We start from the raw sequence: 20,119 nt of genomic DNA, 5'->3' as shown, positions 1-20,119 counted from the left end.
TATGTAACACTATCAACTAATTCCATGTATACACTCTGCATATTGTATCAGAAAGTAGGATGGGAATGTAATTTTATGGGCATTTAATGTTTTTTTTTTTGTTCATCATTTAAATATCTGCATATCTTTCTAGTGGCTCTGATTCTTGACCCACACACTGATTATGGTCTCTCTCTTTGCTTTCTTTTTAGGTAAAATATGCCAATGCTTCTGAATTTTGGCCCATGTTTCACATTGGTCCGTGAATTTTAAAATGACTCCCTTCGATTTATGTTTTAAAATGGCCCTTGACAGAATTAGTGTATTTTACCCTTGCTTTTTAAAGAATGAAAATTATGTTAATAAATTTATTTTGAATAGGGACATCTGGATGTTGAATTAAATGATGTTGGGAGGGAGCAAGCACACGCAGTAAGTTATGAATTTTATATATACATATGTGTGTGTATATGTATATGTATATATATATATATACACATCCTATTTGAGGAACACATATGAAGAAGGGTTTGAAATCTTACCCTTTGCATGTTAATCTCTGACGATTTGTCTTTTACCACCCCTGGTGCAAAGGTGGCTGCTAGATTATCCAAGGATCCTAAAATCTCCCTTGTATACTCTTCTGACTTGGGACGAGCTTATGAGACTGCACAGACAATTGCAGGCAGTTGCGGTGGGCTAAAGGTAAGGTAACTTTGTTGAAGTGGCTCCCTGTTGCATCTATTGCAGCAGATTCCATATATGATAGTACAGGTTTTCATTGCAGTAAGAACAAATGTATATCGACATTTAATTCATTTATTTTTGTCTGCTTTTGAATGCATGGCATGTGCTTTGGTGATATGCTCTAAACCAGATAAACATACATGAAAATGGAAGCTGCATGATAGAAACTTACTGTGTTTTGGTGATAAGATTAACTAAAAACATGGAGTCAGAATCTTGGTAATCAACTCATCTAAATATCTGTTAACAACAATTTGGAATGGGATAATAGCAATTTTACTAACATGCAGCCAAATCCATAATATGGGTTAAGAGTATATTTCTATTTTATGTAAAAAAAAAAAAAATTGATGGATTAAATTTCAGGTTGTAACAGATCCTGATTTACGAGAAAGACATTTAGGGGATCTTCAAGGCCTTGTAATGCGTGAAGCTGCCCAACTTAGTCCTAAGGCTCACCAGGCCTTTTTTTCTCGCGAGACATGTCAAGAAATTCCAGTAAGCAATCTGCTACTTTGGGCCTGAAGCTTATTCAAAGTCAATATTTCTTTGAATTTTGCAAGTAAATTTAACAGTTACATAATAAAAGTACTCCATTGAGAAATTTTATGAAATGGGTTGGGATGACTTAATTGGGCCCATAGGCCTAATAATTGTGAGCCACGCTTGTAGCCTAGTGCATGCTATGTAGGTATACAGAGGGTGAGTCCTGCCCGTGACAGTTAGTCTATTACAGCTGGTCAACATTTGGCCTGTCCGTCTGCAATCTTCGAACTGCCTGTCTCTGCACCTGACTGAGGTTGATGTTCTAGTTCAGCTGTTCTGGCTTTGGGCTCGGAGAGAGAGGATACAGAACATATAGGATTTAAGATTGTTATACAAGCTACTAGTAGTAATAATATTGATCAAAGTTGTCTAATCATGGAATAGATTTCTAGTTGATGACCTATTTCTTATGGACTCTGCTACTCTCGTAGTGAGGACTTGTGTCAGTGTGTCACATAGCATGTGATATGTTTAAAATGGTGAAATCCACAATGTAATTACAATAATGGATACCCTAAATTATTCATGGGCATGAAATTTAGCATTGCATTTTGCAATAAAATTGATGGAATTTATGTTTATTCCACTACTACACACAGGGTGGTGGAGAAAGTCAGGATCAACTTTATCAACGCTGCACATCTGCATTGAAGAGAATTGGTAGTAAGCACAAAGGTATGGTGTCTTTGGGATGTTTCTTTTGTATCTTTAGCCTTACCACTGCAATGGGGACTTTTCAAAATCTTTCTTCAATCAAGTTTTAGTTAGTTCGTGAACAGAATGGTCCAATACCCTTTTTATTTTGAGATTCACATGTTTACTTAAGTAAACTGCAGTTCAACTACTTCTTTGTCGAATGTAACACACGTCATTGAATGGCTTGAACCCCCAGTTACCATTTTTGGTTCACTTGCCATTGTTGATGCTATGCCTGTATAATCTATTCAACTGGTATTAAGACCATGTTTGCCTCTCAAAGTCTAACTCAGTGACATTGACAAATGTAAATTTAGGTCAAGAGTGACACAAGTTTCAATCTGAATGTTTGTATCCTGGCTTGTTTCAATTGCAGGAGAGAGAGTAGTTGTGGTCACTCATGGTGGTGTCATCAGAATACTCCACAAATGGGCCTGCCCAAATACAAAGTCTATAGGGAAGGTACTAAATACATCCATCAACATATTTCACTTGTATGATGAGGACAAATGGACCCTAAAATCCTGGGGTGATGTTAGTCATCTCAACCAAACAGATTATCTGCAATCAGGTTTCGGTGGGGATGCAACATCTGGTTAGTTCGTGTTTCGGGTGCTGGAATTAAATAATCACTATTCAGTAACAGTTTCATTTATTATGGCCTAGATTGGCTGATGCTGAAATTTATTTCATTAATCCATTAAGATGGCCTAGATTAAAGCTATCCTTTTAACAATATGTTTAATTAATTTATATGATTTATGAATTTTTCCTGTGAGAATTTGAATTTCAGCATTGTTTCAAATTCTATTTGGCTATGCTATTGCAAATTGCATATTTTTTAGTATAGGAGTGATAAAAAGCAAGTTACACAATGCTTTACCTACCACCTGTACACAAAAAACAAGTTGATCAATGCTGACCCAGCACCAACTTGCTTGGATTGGAAGAAGTCCAAGCATGAGATATGACTATGAGTTTGTAAACCACAGAACAACAGGTGCAGTGTGTGGATCCCAGCATCATTTAGGAAACTATCATGTGAACTGGAATTGTTTCTCTAATTGGAATGCAGTCTTGTTCTTAGATGAAAATTCATTTGGATGCTTGTACTTATTGGAAGTGGTTATGGCCCTCATTATGATTTGCTTTTTGCTTTCGGTTTTCTGTCATTTATTGCTTGGTTTATGGAAATGTGAAGTTGGTGCAAGGTGATTGTCAAGTAGATCATTACAACGCTTTCTGACCGACTGTTGAGATCAGTCTTACAAACCACTATAACCATCAACATCAAGGATCAAATTGTTCAAAAAATTCTGTATACATGTAAGAGAGCCTACTGCTTAAAATGGGTAGTCGACCTCAGTCAATCCTGGTCACCAAAGCTTGAAGTTTCATGATTGTAGCAAGGTTCAATGGCTACAATCACTTGAAAATTAACCACACCAATTTTTAGTGTTTTTGCATCCATAAGGATTCAAATCAAGACGCTTAAGTTTGGGGCTCACTCCATACTCACCTTTTTACTATTGGACCATTTGTGTGAGTTTATACATTTTTTGTGGCAATATTGTGTACTTGCGGTCATAGATTTGTATTAAAAAGATAATTAAATGCAAATCTAAAACGATGTGGCTTTGACCATAAACATGGTATCAAATTATCAATACACAAAATATAAGCCGAAAAATCTGAATTCTGAAGGCATCATAAGCATGTTGACCTTAATAAAAGATGAATGGAGAATGATTTTTTTTTTTTTTTTCTTATAAAGGATGGAGAATGATTCAATAGTAGTAATGATAACTATTTCACCTTTCTTATAATAATGACATCGCAAGGTAAGCATGCGCGTCATACATTGCCTGTGCTTAGTTGCTTACTCATCTGCGTTTACAATTATTCTGAAAATTCAGTGTCATCTATGTTGAAAGAATTATGTACTTATATTTTCTGTGAATGTTTTTTTTTTTTTTTTTTTTTTTTGGGTAGAAAAGAAAATTCTCACAATTCACTTACTCATCGAGTATAAGCCTATAAGGCTATAATCACTTGCAAATAAATTTAGGTGTTTTTGCATCCTTAAGGATTCAAACCAGGGCGCTTAACTTTAGGTCTTACTCCATGCTTACCTTTATTATTAGATCATTCATGTGAGTTTATATATTTTTTGTGATGATATCGCATTTGTAGTCTTAAAATTTAAAATTAGCTGGTAAGAGTTTAAGATTTAAGATAAGATGTTTAGTGTTATAAACTTTTATTCGAAAGATAATTTAATACAGATTAGAAATGACGTAACTTTGACCATAAGCATGGTATCAAAACATAAAGTATAAGCTGAAAAATCCGAACTCTGAAGGCATCATAAGCACATTCGTCATAATAAAAGATGGATGGATGAATGGATGGAGAATTATTTTTTTCATTTCTTATAATGGATGGAGAATGTTTCAATGTAGTAATGATAAATATTTCACCTTTCTTATTATTCTTATAATAATGCCATGGAAAGGTAAGCATGCGCATCATACATTGCCTAGTGCTGAGTTGCTTACTCATAATATTAAATTAGCCTCTTCACCGTTTGTGTTAATTGGCTTTCTTACTGTGCATGATAATTGCCATAGTTGAGATTGAAAAAGAGTGTATATTTGCGCGCGAGTTATTTTTTATTTTTTACCTCATTTTTTTATTATATAGTTTTATGTTTAAAAATTATAATTGTATTAAATTAATAAATTTTGTTAGAAAATGGTATTAAGTAACATTTTTTTTAGTGGAACCTGTAATACCAAATGATGTAGCTTGGCTTCATAGTAGTAAAGGGCAGATAGATTAGATTATCCAAACGTGGGGCAACTCCATAATTTGCTCTTAGGATTTTCAGGTCCCTTGTGTTTTCTCTTTCACTTCCATTCAGAGATCTTTTTGACTTGTAAGTTGTATCCAATCATCCCTTTTTGACAATTTGAACAATAGAATGGGACTATTTTATACCAACATATTGAATGCATAATAATGATTCCTTTTGAAGGTCAACTATAAAATAATTTTAACTTGATCGTTAAAGCTTCATGCTCAGGTTTATTTAATCAATTTTTTTTTTGTTTTTATTTTGTCAACAAGCCCACCACCACATCTTTAACCAATTCGATTTTATTGGTAGGCTCGAGCATGCAGTGCCGGCTCAAGCATAAGGCGAGCAAGGCCTGTGCCTAGGCCTCATGTTCGCACAGGCCTCATGTTGAGAGAGGGCTCGTATTAAAAGTATTTGACACATTATTAAAAAAAAAAAATCATGTTGTTGAGGGAGGTCTCATATTAAAATTATTTGACACACTGTTAAAAAAAAAATCATGTTGAGAGAGGCCTCATTAAAAGTATTTGACACTATTAAAAAAAATCTTTAAATATTTATATTTAGCCAATTAGGCCTCAGAATTCAAAAAGAGACTTTCCACTTTCTCGTTTAATTTTTAGGTGTGAGATTCTTTATTATTTGTTAGTGAGACTTTTGATTTTTTTTATTCCCTTAGGCATGAGATAAAGCATGAATAGATGAATTAATTACTTTATGAATGATCAGGCCAAAAAAAATTGCTTCATGAATTGTTTTTGGGGACATCTCACATCTGTTTCATTTGTGCATTGTGATCTGCCCTTTTTTTTCTTTTTCTCTCATTCTTTGTAATATCTCTCGTCTAAAACTAAAAGAAGCAGGCCTACGGGCTGATTTTTTGCGGGAAGGGCTAGTTCATCTATGCGGCAAGTGGAAACTAGCAAAGCCATTACTTCAAAGTTTAAAATCAGGTTTTTTTGTTCTTGAATCTTGTATCTCATACTTTAGCTTTTGTTTGTTATTAGTAATATTAATTATGTATAGTAGGAAATTTGAATATGGATATGAAAAGAACAATGTTTGGGTCCTCACATTTGAGGACCAACCTTGTCTTTATGACCAATTAAATGAGCTCTACCATGAGAGAGAAAGGAGAGTTATGATGGTGGATCCCATTATGGGCTTATTTAATTGGCCATAAGGACAAGATTAGTTCTCAAACATAATGACCCAGCATTACTCATATGAAAAACTTAAGAAAAAAAGGCCTCCTAACTTAAAATTTTTTAAAAAAAAATATTTTTGAATAATATATTTAGAAAGTCTCTGTATAATTTTGCCTTAGGCCTTATTTTTCATTGAACCGCCACCGGTGGTGGAGACAAAGCAAATTTGAAGCTTACCTCTCATTCAAAATGGCTGCCGATTTCATGTGAATTGGACCGCTCTAAAGTCCAATCTCAACATCAGTCTCACTCAGCTTATCCCTTTTCTCGGGAAAAAAAGGAAAAGCCACAAGTCTACAAGACTACAACTATCCTTTTCTTGGTAAGCAAGATTATTATTATAATTTTTCTTTTTGGTTTTGCTGGTGTAAAGAATGTTTATTATTATAATATTTGATTGTGGAAATGATAAATGCACTCACATTCATCTTACACTCTTTAATTTGCACTCTTATAAAATGAGTGCAAGGTAATTATATTTGAAGTGCAAATAAAAGAGGATTGAGTGTTTTTTTTTTAATATATGCATAAAATTACTCATAGTCCTCATGCATTAACGTATATGTATAAAATAAGATGATTTCTCTACTCACATTTGTCTTAAAAAAAAAAAATTAAACTTGAGAAGCATCTATTGATGGAGAAATATATTAGTTGAACTCTAAAAACATGTCATTATGAAATAGGGATGGAAACGAGGCAGGACATGGCTGGTAAATGAGAACCTCATCATTGAGTGCAAGGCCTGGATATTTTTTTTTAAGTATTTTTTCAACGTATATACATAAGAAAATTATGTAGAAAAAGAAAATTACATGTTATTAATAACTTGTATAAAATCAGTATAAATTCTCGTAGGAGATTTTAGATTGGAAGCATGCATAACACATGGATTATCCACTAATTTTTATTACTATACTTTGTTTATACGTCTATGCTTCCTCATTTAGTCATTTGAAAGGAAAAGAAATCGACAAAATTTAATACTCCTTTGAATATTCGATATGTTAAACACTTAAAACATAAAATTATTTTGATAGAGGTATCTTGTCCATGAAGAAAGGCGACCAAACGGCGCAGTTTTGACTTTTAAGCGCGTTTCTAGTTCTCCCCCGCCAAACAATTTTTTTGGTCCGAAGAATGCCAGAATCAAACGTCCTAATTTTACGAGCGAAAATATAAAATAATAACAAAATAAAACTATGCACCCAAAAAAAATATAAAACAAAATTAAGAAACTTCCTTGTTATTGCCCAGTGATTGGTTAAAGAAGGGCACCGCAAAACTACTATTAATTAATAATCACAAAGTATAACAACCCACTCCGATGCATGCCACGTGGAACAATAATAGGGACAGGCTGGACCACTCCCCTTACTCGGTTCTTAATTAAAATACCAAGCTTAATCTGTAACTAGTTAAATAAATTCATAAATTAGTTTTTAGTTGTTCAATAAAAACAAATAAAGCGAACGCATCGTCGTTTTCCCTTTTATCGCTTTCTATGGATCCCTATCCACTTCTCCTATCACCTCCATTCTTAATTGCCGGATACAAAAAACCTCAATTCCCAGAAATTCAAATTTAAATCGCAGAGAAGAAGAAAAGGGTTTTCGAATTCTCAGATTTTGGAATCTGGGTTGAATCCAGAATTCCAAAACCATGCTCTGACCCGAAGAATTGGGAATTGAAGTCCCCAAACTCCGTCTGTTTGGGGAGGAATCGAATTCCAGCACCAAATGGGTCTTTGCAGCTCCAAGCCCTCCCCTTCGTCTCCGAAATCCGATCCTAACCCGACCAAGGATAAGTCTGTTCCTGTTCTTGCCAAGGACGACGCTGGACCGCCACCAAACACCTCCGTCAATGGCGAAAACCCTAGCAGTGAGCAGAACGGAGGAGCAGAAGAGAAGACCGAAGCTGAGAACGTCAAGAAGTCGCCGTTTTTCCCGTTCTACAGTCCGAGTCCGGCGCACTACTTCTTTTCGAAGAAGTCTCCGGCGAGATCTCCGGCGAATGTGAGCTCCAACTCGACGCCGAAGCGGTTCTTCAAGAGGCCGTTCCCGCCGCCGTCGCCGGCGAAGCATATAAGGGCGGTTCTGGCGAGGCGGCACGGCTCTGTGAAGCCGAATGAGGCTTCAATACCAGAGGGGAGTGAGGCTGAGGGCGTGACGGGGCTCGATAAGAGCTTTGCGTTCTCCAAGCATTTTGGCAACAAGTATGAGCTTGGAGAAGAGGTTGGGAGAGGGCATTTTGGGTACACTTGCAAAGCTACGTTTAAGAAGGGCGAGCTCAAGGGTCAACAGGCCGCTGTGAAAGTCATCCCCAAAGTCAAGGTCTGCAATTTCTTAGTTTGAATGAAATTCTTACTGATTCTCTACTAAACAATTGAAATGTGTATTAGTGGGTTTTATGATTTTGAGGATTAGTGGTCCTTGTGTTTGATATGAATTCTTAATAGATTTCATTGACAATGTTTGAATTGGATCCGTAGGCAGACACATGATCTCTATTATAAATAACTTGTAATCATTTTTAGGAAACAAAGAAACGGTTGGTTTTGTAGTTATTCGTGCATTAGTTGTGTCTTGTTTGCTGATTGTGATTTATGTGTCTGTTATCAGATGACTACTGCAATCGCCATTGAGGATGTGAGAAGGGAAGTAAAGATTTTGAGAGCTTTGACCGGACATAGCAATCTAGTACAATTTTATGATGCATATGAAGACCATGATAATGTCTACATAGTAATGGAGTAAGCCCTAATTGCTGCATTTTGTTGGATTATGTGCTCCTGTAAATTTTTCAAGACCATCTGGATTGTTTTAATGGTGGGATTCATCCCTTGCTTGTATGGGTTTTGTGTTGATGGGCTTTGTTCAATTGTCACAGATTATGCGAAGGAGGGGAGCTCTTAGATAGGATACTTGCAAGGTATATCTTTTGGTGCCTTCTAGATTCGAATGCTAGTGTCGTGAACCTGTTATGTTTTGGTTGCTCTTGATGGACTAGGAAAGTTATGTGAAAAAATGTTGGTTAGTTAACAGCTAGTGATGTCATATTAAATGTATTCTTATTCTTTCCTGCAGGGGTGGGAAATACACTGAGGATGATGCCAGGGCCGTCATGATACAGATATTAAATGTTGTTGCATTTTGCCACCTCCAAGGTGTGGTGCATCGGGATCTTAAACCTGAGGTAGGATATGTGTTGTCCTTAGTCTAATCTTTTTTTTTTTCCTAGTTGTTGGGGTCTAGTAAGACCCTTTCAGCCACTTTTTCAAATAATATGGGGTATATGCTTACATACTGTTAAAAAGATGTCATTGCTTTCATGTAATTGCATCCCTTCCATATTGGTAATATAATGGCTAAATTAATGTCCTTCAGGATTAAAATTTTTTAAGCCAGTCAGAAGAGACTTTTCCATTTGATCGTTTATTTTATAGAATAATATGTTCAGCAATACATGTAAACATAATTGCATTTTTCTTCCAGCATTTGGTTGCTGTAACTTTGTGTTCCTTTCATGTATGTATACTCATTTAAGTGTACTTAATTGCTGGATCAGAATTTTCTGTTTTCATCAAAGGATGAAAATTCACAGTTGAAGGCTATAGACTTTGGCTTGTCAGATTTTGTCAAACCAGGTTGGTCAAACTTCTTCAATTCATAATCTACGCCTACTTGTTCTTTTAATAGCTTAAAAAATATGGTCAATGGTTTCTTATGGTTGAATTATCTTTGCAGATGAAAGGCTTAATGACATTGTTGGTAGTGCGTACTATGTAGCCCCCGAAGTTCTACATAGGTCCTATGGTACAGAGGCGGATGTCTGGAGTGTAGGTGTGATTGCATTCATTCTTTTGTGTGGAAGCCGTCCATTTTGGGCTCGGACTGAGTCTGGCATTTTTCGGGCTGTTTTAAAAGCTGATCCAAGTTTTGATGAACCACCTTGGCCATCTCTGTCTACGGAGGCAAAAGATTTTGTCAAGCGCCTATTGAATAAAGACCCACGGAAAAGAATGACTGCTGCTCAAGCCCTCAGTGAGTGCCTTCTCCACTGTAAAAAATGCTTGGTCATGGTTTTAATCTCAAAATGTTGCTCACTACTGTTTATTGCAGGTCATCCCTGGCTTAAAAATTCTAATGAGGTTAAAGTGCCTCTGGATATATTAATATTCAAACTCATGAAGGCTTATATGCGTTCATCAGCTCTCCGGAAAGCTGCTTTAAGGGTGTGTATATGATGCCATTTTCAATTGAAACTATATGCTAGTGTGTTGTTGTGGTGACTCTATTGGACTGTTATTATTCCTTCAAGTTTCTTCTTGCCACCCTTTTTTTTGCTTCAATTTATGCTTTTTTTTTTTTTTTTTGGGGTTAATTTTCCTTTTTTTTTTTTTGGTAATATCCAGTAAGCTTATTTAGTCCTCTCAACGTTGGCATTTTGGCAGGCTCTTTCCAAAACATTGACTGTGGATGAGCTTTGTTATTTAAAGGAGCAGTTTGCGCTGTTGGAACCAAACAAAATTGGCACAATAAGCTTAGAAAATATTAAAACGGTTGGTTCCCTTCAGAATGTCTTTATTTAAAATCGACCTATGGTTAGTCATGCTCATGTACTACTTAATCTTGTCAGGCCTTGATGAAAAATGCAACTGATGCAATGAAGGAGGCACGAATTGCTGATTTTCTAGCTTCGGTAGGTGCTTTGACTATTGTAACAGAGGTGGCAGTTTATTCCATTTGTATTTTCTTAATTCTTATTTGAACATCTATTGCCTCTCGTTGGCAGCTTAATGCATTGCAATACAGAAGGATGGATTTCGAGGAATTTTGTACAGCTACATTAAGCGTCTATCAACTTGAGGCTCTTGATCGATGGGAGCAACATGCCCGTTGTGCCTATGAACTTTTTGAGAAAGATGGAAATAGGGCTATTGTCATTGAGGAACTGGCTTCGGTATGTATGCCTCCCATGTATTCTATGTCTTTCTTCTACCTTATTGTTGAATCCTTCTACAGTCTACTATAAGTGCCCCCTCCCGCGCTCAATGCAAAATTTTGTCCCAATTGGTTGGAGTAAAAGGGAAGCTATAAATCAAAATGTCCATATGCATTATATTATGCTGATCTATGGTATTATGTGAACAATGTTTCAGGAACTTGGTCTCAGCCCTTCTGTCCCAGTTCATGCTGTTCTTCACGATTGGATTAGGCACACCGATGGAAAGCTTAGTTTCCTTGGATTTGTCAAATTGTTGCATGGGGTTTCTAGCCGGACCGTTGCAAAAGCTCAATGACAGTTTTGATGAGATTCAAGAAGTATACGTTGCCCATGCTGTCTTGACCAATAAGACAATGGTTAGATATGGATAAGAAATTTCCTGGACCCAAAATTCTTGATTTTCGTGGGTGCAATAAGATCAATGTGAATCATTTGATGAAGCTCACTTCAGCTTTGTGTACACACACTTGGAGGTGGAGTTATGATCAACGTGAAATTCCCCGTGCTCGAGAAGAAGCCCGGTCCTGTTTTTTCCACTGTAAATCTGTAGTTTTAGTCTAGTGTGAGTAGTTGCAGATTAGAATAGTCCTCAACTGGTTGGTTTACTAGACGATCACACTTGATGTTTCTGACATATTAGACTGGCCGGACATGCCCAGAAATTGTTCTTGCATCATCTCTCTCTGTTTGTCTCCTCTTAATATTATTATCATTACTATTATTAATTATTATTCTATCAGCATCATATCTTCTTTGTTTACTAATATCAAATTTCTTTCATTTTTTTCCCACTGCCTTGCTTGCTAGCCAATTAAGGGGCTTGTGGATAGATTGATCTAGTGAAATGAAGATCACTAAAAAAATTCTACCTTAAAATATCAAGAACGTTGAGAACTTTTTATTTTTTTATATGGGAATGAGAGTTTTCAATATAGAACCTCGAACTACAAATCTTTGAACCATAGAACGATACGCGGTCGTTTCACTTATGCAAATGGGCTTTCCCAGTTCCCGCTAAAATTCAATTACCGGTATTGGAGAAAGAAGATGTAGTGAGATGATTGGGCCACAAGGCCCACAAGGCCCACAAGGCGTCAACGGCTGCCAACTGAAATTGCCCGATTTGTCTGAAATGCTCTTGTTTGTTTTGCACTTGTGTTGGCGTTGGATGACATGGCCGAGAGGGAAGTTGAGCGCGCTTTTATTTGCATCTCTTCGTCTTCGTCTTCTGAAGAAGAAGAAGATGAAGACGATAACGAACAAGTAGAAGACATCATCGACAATGAAGACGAAGACGATGATGATGATAGTGAGAACGATTATGATGACCAGCAGGAGGAAGAAGACGATGGAGAGCAAAACGAGGGCGATGATGATGAGTCTCTCTGCAACAAAGTGATCCGCTTTCTCAAAGGTTTTTTTTTTTTTTTTTTTTTTTCGGTGAAAATTTTGTATTTCAACTAGCATTTTTCTCTTCATCTTCCAATAATTCGAAATTATGCCTATGATTTTCATAAATTGAGCATCAGAATTTGGGTTCCTTTTCTTAAACCCTAAGTAATGCGCGCGTTACGTTTCGTTTAAATAGATGTTTTCTGATTCTGAGGCTTGTTGTTGTTGTTGGTTATTGTGTTTAGCAGAAGGGAGTGATTTGGATTCTTTGAATCTTAAGGACTGCAAGGCATATTTGCGGAAGCATGGCCTCAGAATATCCGGGACTAAGGCAGTTTGTATACAAAGAATTGAAGAGCACCAGAGGTAAGTGCTTAATTACCTGTAAATTCTTGTTCTCTTAAATTTTGAGTCATTATTCAACTTTCTGTGTTGGTTGTAGTCACTGTCTTTTGCTGGGTACATACTTTAGTTATGTATTGATTGATTGATTGATTGATTTACTTCTCATCTTAGGTTGAAAGATGGAAATGGTGAAGCACTCTATCCCAGATCCTCTTTTGCAATTAATTGTACAGGTAAATGTTTTATATATATATATATATATATGCATTTGTCACCGATTTTGTACAATTTTTGCTTCAAGTTTACAACTTAATGCAGGTGACGTCTGTAAGGGAGATGTCGTGCTCTTCACCCAGAAAGTTTATGAGAAGTATTTACTTATCCCAGTTATTTTCTTTCATAGTTTTGTTATGTGATGCTCTGTGCAGTGTCCTCAATTCTTTTGATGCTGTTATTTATTGAGGATTTGATTTCAAACAGGTTTGATAAAGTGACAAGGCATGGAAGGATTGTAGGGAATAGAACTGTTGCTGGCAGGGTTGTCAAAGAAAGCTATGGTGCAGCCAAACAACAACATACATTTACGGTAAGGCTTAGGCTTAAGGTTGTTTCGGGGGATAAATTTAAGTTGATTTTGGGTCTACATGTGGGTTATTAGGTTCATATATAAAAGTTAGTTATGTGACAGTTAATGATAAGTGATCATTTCTGAATCTATAACCTGTTGCTATATATCTCAGTGATATAGTGTAGCTATTTAGTGATCCATCTTCGTGATGTGCAAGGTTGAAGTTCTATGGAGCAGGGGGATAAAGAAGCTGTGTCCACTTTTTTCTTTGTTTGTGAAGGGTCGTAACCTTTATAAACTTAGAACTTTTAGACAGGTAGCTGTGAATAGGATGCTGTTTTTTATTATTATTATTATTATTATTATTATTATTATTATTATTATTATTATTATTTTCTTTTTCTATTTCTGGTATGCACTGTTAAGATATTGGTTTGCTTGCATGTTTTCTTGTCCACCTTGTAGCGTTGGAGTAATGAAGCTGAAAGATCAGAAGTGCTTGATGAGAAGCACAGACGTGGTCAAGCAGCGAGGCTTGCAAGAGCAATGAAAAGATCAAAGAAATGGACTGCAGATGGAGGTATTAGGAGGAAAGGAAGCCGTTTTCTTGCATGTTACTTTTACAGCGTCTATCTTACTGTTGTTCCAGATGCGAGAGAGATTGTTTGTTCTTGGATGAAGATTTTTATATAACGATTATCTCTTATATGATCAGGTGTGAAGTGTCAGAAACAATCCCATTTTACCAGACCAAATCAAATGAGAAAAACTAAAGAATCAGAAAAGGGGAAGCATGTTGATAGACTCCAAAAAGGATCATCCCGGGGATCTGCAAACCATAGTAATTTCTGTCAACAGAGAGCAGCCCCCCTATCATTAAAACAGATGAATTTGCAACAAAATTCGATGAGTAAAGCCTCTCATTGCTCTAGGAGGCATCAGAAATCAGCTCGCCCTAATGATGATAGAGTACCAGCTCTGCATTCAGTCTGACCCTCCTCGAATTCCTCACCAATCTCAAATAGAATTTCTACACAGGAGTGCAAGGAGTGCACCTTTCCACAGCAGCGTACATGGTGTGCTTTAGAGGACCACCAGACAATGTAACTATTTGAAGTTCATTCAATTCATCATACATACAAATAATAGCATTAAAGTTATGCTAATGAATCCAAATATCTCATGCTGATGCAGATTGATCCTAATATTTTCAAAACCTTATATACCTAGATTCTTAAAATGGGTTTTCAATTTGAACTTGGGTTGAGACTTCAATTTGGACTTAAATGAACCTAGGAGTTTGGAGTACTTGAGTGGTTGATAATGATAATGATTGAATGAATATATATAAAGGATCTGATGGTACTTGCTGTCGAAAGCAATGTTTGCTTTTTCTTTTGCACTGATGATGATCGGTAGTTCGGTGCTCTACTCATTGCCTCTCACCTTCATGAACTTGTCACCATTCATCAACATACTATAAGTACCACAACATACTTGAATCTTGTTGCAAGTGTGTGTTTGCTTCTACCCTTTTCTACACTGTCTTTGAATTGAACTTCAAATTATGGCAGAAGTGCTTCAATTTGGCATTGTTCTTGCGCTCATTGTAGCCTGCATTGAAATTGTGGGCATAGAGGGAAGGCAACTTAAACTAATGAAGAAACAGGTGCTGTTCAATACCAATATATCAATGATGGAGCTGAAAGAGAAGTGAGTATGCACTTACCAATTAGCAAAACATGGCCAAGTCAGGGTCCTGGTGTGCTTGACCAATCTGCAAGAACAAGATTGAGTTACTCAGTACCCATGTCACCAATACCCAATTACAGGGTTAGTTTTATGCACAAAGCCACGATATATAAGGAGAGCTTTGGAGGTACTACATCTGGTAATGAAGGACCTGGTGTTTGATATATGTATATATATGCTATTTTTCCACAGGAATTTAGGGAAAGACTAATAAGTCACAGCAGCAGATATGTATGAGTAGTTGGGTACCGTTTAAACTAGATGGACTCACTGTATAATTTAGTGTACTTGCTTCCTTTAATGTAATCTTTATTACCATCTAAAATTAACATTTTGGTCGGTTAGGCTAATCATGTAGCTTATAGCTTTAGTGGTAACACTTAACTCTGTACTTATGAACTCTAGTTTCACTCTCGCCTTCCTCTTTTTGTAAATGAAAAAATGCAAAAAAAAAAAAAAAAAACAAATCAAGATAATCGATTACTCCATTGGAAAATGTTGAACTCAAATGTAGCAGGCATAGGCATTGGACTAATAATAATTTGTCGTGATTAATTGTTGCGCAAATCTCTATTATCTAAGACAATGGCAGACTTTGGCTATCTTTTATTAAAACTAAAAAGATTAAAGAAAAGAAACATAGTTATTTTCTGCTTCATTTTTTAAATACATTAAAATATTATACAACGTAGAATTGTCCCTTTGTTGCCTTTATTTCCTTTGTTTTAGTGTGACCTAAAAGTAATTTAAAAAAGATTATACTTACTTTCACTATATCTCATTTATTAGTTTTAATAGAAAAAATAAATAAATCGTAAAGAAAAAGTAAAATTTTTAGGTGAAATGAGGCTACTTAATTTTAAGTATAGAGTAATACCAAAGGCATTTATGGATTCTAATTGGTATACAATTTTTTATTTGTTTATATTTAATTTATTTCAACCTTCGTTATCTTAATAAATAAATATCCTATGTCATTTGTAGCTAAATCTAAAAACTCTAATTAAAAAATAAATATCAAAGGCATTAAAATAAATTCTAAAATTCTGGATTCTAATTGGTATTACAATGTTTTATTTGTTTATATTTAGTTTATTTCAACCTTCATTATGTTAATAAGTAAATATCAATATATGTCATTCGTAGCTAAATGAAATGTAGAGAATATTTGTGGAATTAGAAAGAAGGATTGAAGGAAGGAATGGGTCTGTTTGCAAACTGTCATGAAGTACCCCGGAGTGTAGAGACACTGAGATAGGGTCAAGGTTGGCTGTTGATGTGATGAACTTTTGAGATGGGACTTCATACAATATGTCCTACTCCTATTTCATACCTATCACTTCACTACTCCCTACAGCCTACAGCCTACAGCTACTGGAACCTTGCTTGCATCATGTGGGTCCCACCAAATGATGCCCCTCCTTAAAAATATCATTACGGGAATTTAGGGATTATAGAATTCTCTTACAAATTCTCTTATAAATATTGAATGGCATAGAAATAGACGTAAAATGATTTATATTCTAATAATGGAAAGGAGAAACCATGAAGTTCTAATGATTGAAAAGTGTGTTAGTATAACATTAGTGTTCCTATAATAGAAGTTTTCTTATAGTTAAATCAGAAATAATCAAACCCTCAAACATAACCTATCATTCTTCATTAACTCAAAATATTAATCAACTCATTACCCTATCATTCTTCGTTACTTGAGTTAATCTCACCATCGCGTATGAAAGAAGTTTCACATACTAATAATAATGTGATATGTATTATTCCATATTAAAAATTATAGCATTATATAAATACATGCCCTTTTTTATTGAGAGATTTTTCAAATAAATTTATTTAAAAAATTTCTTGTGGAGTATACTCCACATTATATTTTGATGATTAAAATTATATATTTTTTAGTCTTTTTAAAGGATTGTCTTTACAAAAAATTAGATTAATCAGAAATCATTTGATCATTGATTAAACGGTCACCATTTTCAGTGTTTATCGAAAATATTATGTTCGTCTATTTATGTGATCAAGTTTGATAGCTTAATAATTTTTAAGTTGTTTAATTTTTTGATGATCTTTGAATATAAACCTAAAAAACAAACGATTTAAATCGTTGAAATATTATATAAAGTAAATCTCATAAAAAATTCCTTAAATATCTTAATAAAAGAAAATTATATATAAATATTTAGGGTCTTTTTTAAAGTCTAAAATAAAAAATACCTTAATTGATCGGCCAATATGTAATAACACAGTGACACAGAACAATTCACTTTAATGAGTCGAAATGTCAGCACCTTCACTGAGTCCTCAATATAACTTATTGAGTACTCGATAAAATGTCACTGTATGCAAAATAAAAACACCCAATACATTGTCATTGTCAGACAATATCAATGATCGTCACTGTCACCAATTTGCCCAATTTTCAAAAGAAAAATTCTCTTATAGCTCTCGGCGCAAAAAATAAAGAACAGACATGACGTGGGCAGTAATCCAAGGCTTTGCGTGTCCCAAGTTGGAACACGAAGTCCTATTATTGTCCTTGCAACCTGTCCCCAGCCCTGTACTGTGGCCCACTTCCCCACCTCCCTGTTTTTCCAAAATGCGGGCCTTTCCAACTTGATCCGTCCCCACACAATAGACAATATATGATTATATGTTGCATCAATCCGACAGATCCATTCATTAATGATCAAAAACATCATTTCCTTCCTTAATTCAATCATCACATTCACACACATACATACATAATCTTTTAAATTACATTAACTTCGAAATGATAATTAATTACAAAAATCACACTATGTACACAGTACAAACATTGCCATGTTAAGGATAAAGTACATGCAACAGACGAGTAATCTTACACTTTTTTTCTTTTTTGGTTGGGTTTTGGCGTGGAAAGAAACTCTTTAACTAATGTGGGCACTAAAGAAATGGTAGCCCCACACTAATTTTTAACCTGGTCATGAGTTCCTGGCCACTTGGTAGATAGACTGGACCCGAGCCAGCAAGCTTCAACTGTGAATTACTTGGAAGGGTCCTACAAGTTGTGGCTAGATATATACGTGGCTCTCTTGCAACTTGGGGTTGACACCGAGAGTCTTCAAGAAAGCACCCTAGCTAGGAAACCCTGGCCTCTTGCCTACAATGCTTACTCTGGTAACCATTTTTATCACATATTGGTCCCATGCTCACTTTATTCGGTGAGTCACTTTTTCATGTGGTTCATGCATTTACTTATGTATGAATAAGTAGAAGAGAAGTGTTGTATATAGCAATCATATGGAACAAATTGTAAAGCAAATTAAGCTTTATATGACAATAATGATAATTAAGATTTAGCCATCAAGGAAGCAAGCATATATGATAGCAATGCAAGGAGTTGGGCAAGTGGTATAAGTACCTAGTAATGACAATGATGATGCATTGGTGTAAAGCAATTTAAAGTAGTTGGGGTACGTGGACTTTGTGGAATGGAGAGGAATGAATCATGAATGAGAATATTGAAGTAGCTAGCAGAATTTAGGGGGGTTGGAGGGGCGGATGTCGATCTCTTGAGTCCAAGCACTCCGGTCTTGAATGTGCAAGTGCCAGTAGGTTTGAGCCACCGCGTCCGGGTCAATAAACGACCCATCTCCTCCTCCACCGCCGCTCCTCTGCAAACTCGACGACGATGATGATAGGCCTCTAGGTGGGCCCACCACCCCATCGACGATAACATGCGCTATGTGTACACCCAACGGTTGAAATTCCATGGCCAGGCACTGTGACAGTGCTCTCAATGCAAATTTCCCACAGCCTAATCACAATTACAAACACAGTCACTTACACTTGACAGTGTAATGAAAAAGAATACAAATCTACATAAATAGAGCAAATACGATCTGCCAAGTGGAACATATCATGAATCTTCAAGCACTACTTACATAGCTCAGAGTATCCAGCAATGCCTTTGAGTGAAGCTGAACACCCAGTGAACAGAATCGTCCCCCTCCCTCTTTCAACCATACCCGGAAGAACCTTAAGATTAAAATTCCCATTTCATATTAATTCCAATTATTCATGTCAATACATTAATAATCAACCTAATCAATGATTCAGATATTTAGTACAACTACTAAACTTTCAGACAGTCTGATAAGAGAATATTTATGGCTGTACCTGTTGAGCGCAGTGGAAAGCGCCAACGGAGGAGACGGCGAGGGACTTCTCGAAGGAGTCGACTCGAATGTTGGCGAAGTTGGTGGGGTGCCAGCCGGACATGGGCGGCGGCTGGTAAGCATTGTAGACGAGCACCTCCACGAAGCCGAGAGAGAGGACCCCCTCGAAGGCCTCCCTGATGCTCTGAGAGTCGGAGCAGTCGATTCGTATCGCGAACACTTGCGCTTTCTCCTCCCTCGCTATCTCGTCCGCGAATTTGGACAGCCTCCCGAGATCGCGGGCCAGGATGGCCACCGTGTACCCTTCGTGGGCGAACTTGCGGGCTATGGAGCGGCCCAGCTTCGGCCCAACGCCCACAATCGCCGCGATGCCTCGGTTGGGAGCAGAGCTCGCCATGCTCCGCATCTTAGCTAAGCTAGCTAGCTGCTTAGCCGGCCGGTGTTTGAAAATTGAAATACCAATGAATAAATTAATAATAACAAGGCGAGAGACCATGTGAGTTGAAGAGGTGGAGGAGACGGTGGATATGACAGTGGCTACGATCTGCTACGTTGCTGTCTGAGTCATTGCCTCCTGTGTAACTGTGTAACAGGCATATTCTTGCCCTTAAGGCGTCTGTCTCAAGGCCTCTGCCTCTTTGTGTTTAATTTGCCTCCCTCCTTTATAACCCAACTGCGCAGAAAAAATAAATAAAAATTTATTTGGGATTTATTTATTTTAATAGAGCGATGTTAATGTAGGATTGTGTAATTAATCTCCAGATTCTGCACCATCATCCACCGTCCATTTGTATGAAACGAATTACATTGAGTCTGTGTGGAATCCATGTTGCGCATACTTTATGAT

The 20,119-nt window shown here is 36.4% G+C and overlaps 3 protein-coding genes and 1 pseudogene across 4 annotated transcripts in view; 3 read left to right on the top strand and 1 right to left on the bottom strand.

Annotated features, from left to right (window-relative positions):
• LOC147284473 (Phosphoglycerate mutase family protein) overlaps nucleotides 1–3,017 on the top strand; it is a 3,675-nt gene extending 658 nt beyond the window's left edge. Inside the window, exons 3-7 of the mRNA XM_086244454.1 lie at nucleotides 361–411; nucleotides 574–684; nucleotides 1,093–1,224; nucleotides 1,872–1,947; nucleotides 2,345–3,017. Coding sequence (XP_086100580.1) covers nucleotides 361–411; nucleotides 574–684; nucleotides 1,093–1,224; nucleotides 1,872–1,947; nucleotides 2,345–2,568 — 594 coding nt within the window. The 3' untranslated portion in view covers nucleotides 2,569–3,017. The remainder of the gene's footprint in view (nucleotides 1–360; nucleotides 412–573; nucleotides 685–1,092; nucleotides 1,225–1,871; nucleotides 1,948–2,344) is intronic.
• Nucleotides 3,018–7,521: 4,504 nt separating this feature from the next.
• Nucleotides 7,522–11,788, top strand: CRK (CDPK-related kinase). Its single transcript, XM_086243299.1, has 11 exons — nucleotides 7,522–8,369; nucleotides 8,658–8,788; nucleotides 8,926–8,967; nucleotides 9,123–9,231; nucleotides 9,604–9,682; nucleotides 9,783–10,079; nucleotides 10,158–10,270; nucleotides 10,490–10,597; nucleotides 10,675–10,737; nucleotides 10,831–10,998; nucleotides 11,198–11,788. Exons 1-11 carry the CDS (start codon nucleotides 7,776–7,778, stop codon nucleotides 11,336–11,338), a joined length of 1,845 nt encoding a protein of 614 aa, XP_086099425.1. The 5' UTR covers nucleotides 7,522–7,775; the 3' UTR covers nucleotides 11,339–11,788.
• Nucleotides 11,789–12,167: 379 nt separating this feature from the next.
• LOC147284471 (uncharacterized) lies at nucleotides 12,168–14,607 on the top strand (annotated as a pseudogene). Its single transcript, XR_015122409.1, has 8 exons — nucleotides 12,168–12,457; nucleotides 12,684–12,801; nucleotides 12,952–13,013; nucleotides 13,099–13,150; nucleotides 13,261–13,366; nucleotides 13,566–13,664; nucleotides 13,814–13,928; nucleotides 14,064–14,607. The product of XR_015122409.1 is annotated as an uncharacterized LOC147284471 (transcript).
• Nucleotides 14,608–17,794: 3,187 nt separating this feature from the next.
• On the bottom strand, nucleotides 17,795–19,930 carry LOC147284470 (NAD(P)-binding Rossmann-fold superfamily protein). The gene is made up of 3 exons (XM_086244805.1): nucleotides 19,274–19,930; nucleotides 19,039–19,132; nucleotides 17,795–18,911 (listed from the first exon to the last, which is right to left on the bottom strand). Exons 1-3 carry the CDS (start codon nucleotides 19,766–19,768, stop codon nucleotides 18,625–18,627), a joined length of 876 nt encoding a protein of 291 aa, XP_086100931.1. The 5' UTR covers nucleotides 19,769–19,930; the 3' UTR covers nucleotides 17,795–18,624.
• Nucleotides 19,931–20,119: the final 189 nt, after the last annotated feature.

Source organism: Dryas octopetala, chromosome 5 (assembly GCF_963921425.1).
Source record: "Dryas octopetala chromosome 5, drDryOcto1.1, whole genome shotgun sequence".
NCBI classification, from domain to species: Eukaryota; Viridiplantae; Streptophyta; class Magnoliopsida; order Rosales; family Rosaceae; genus Dryas; species Dryas octopetala.
The sequence above is the reverse complement of the archived record's forward strand: the minus strand, read 5'-3'. Positions and strand labels throughout refer to the sequence as shown.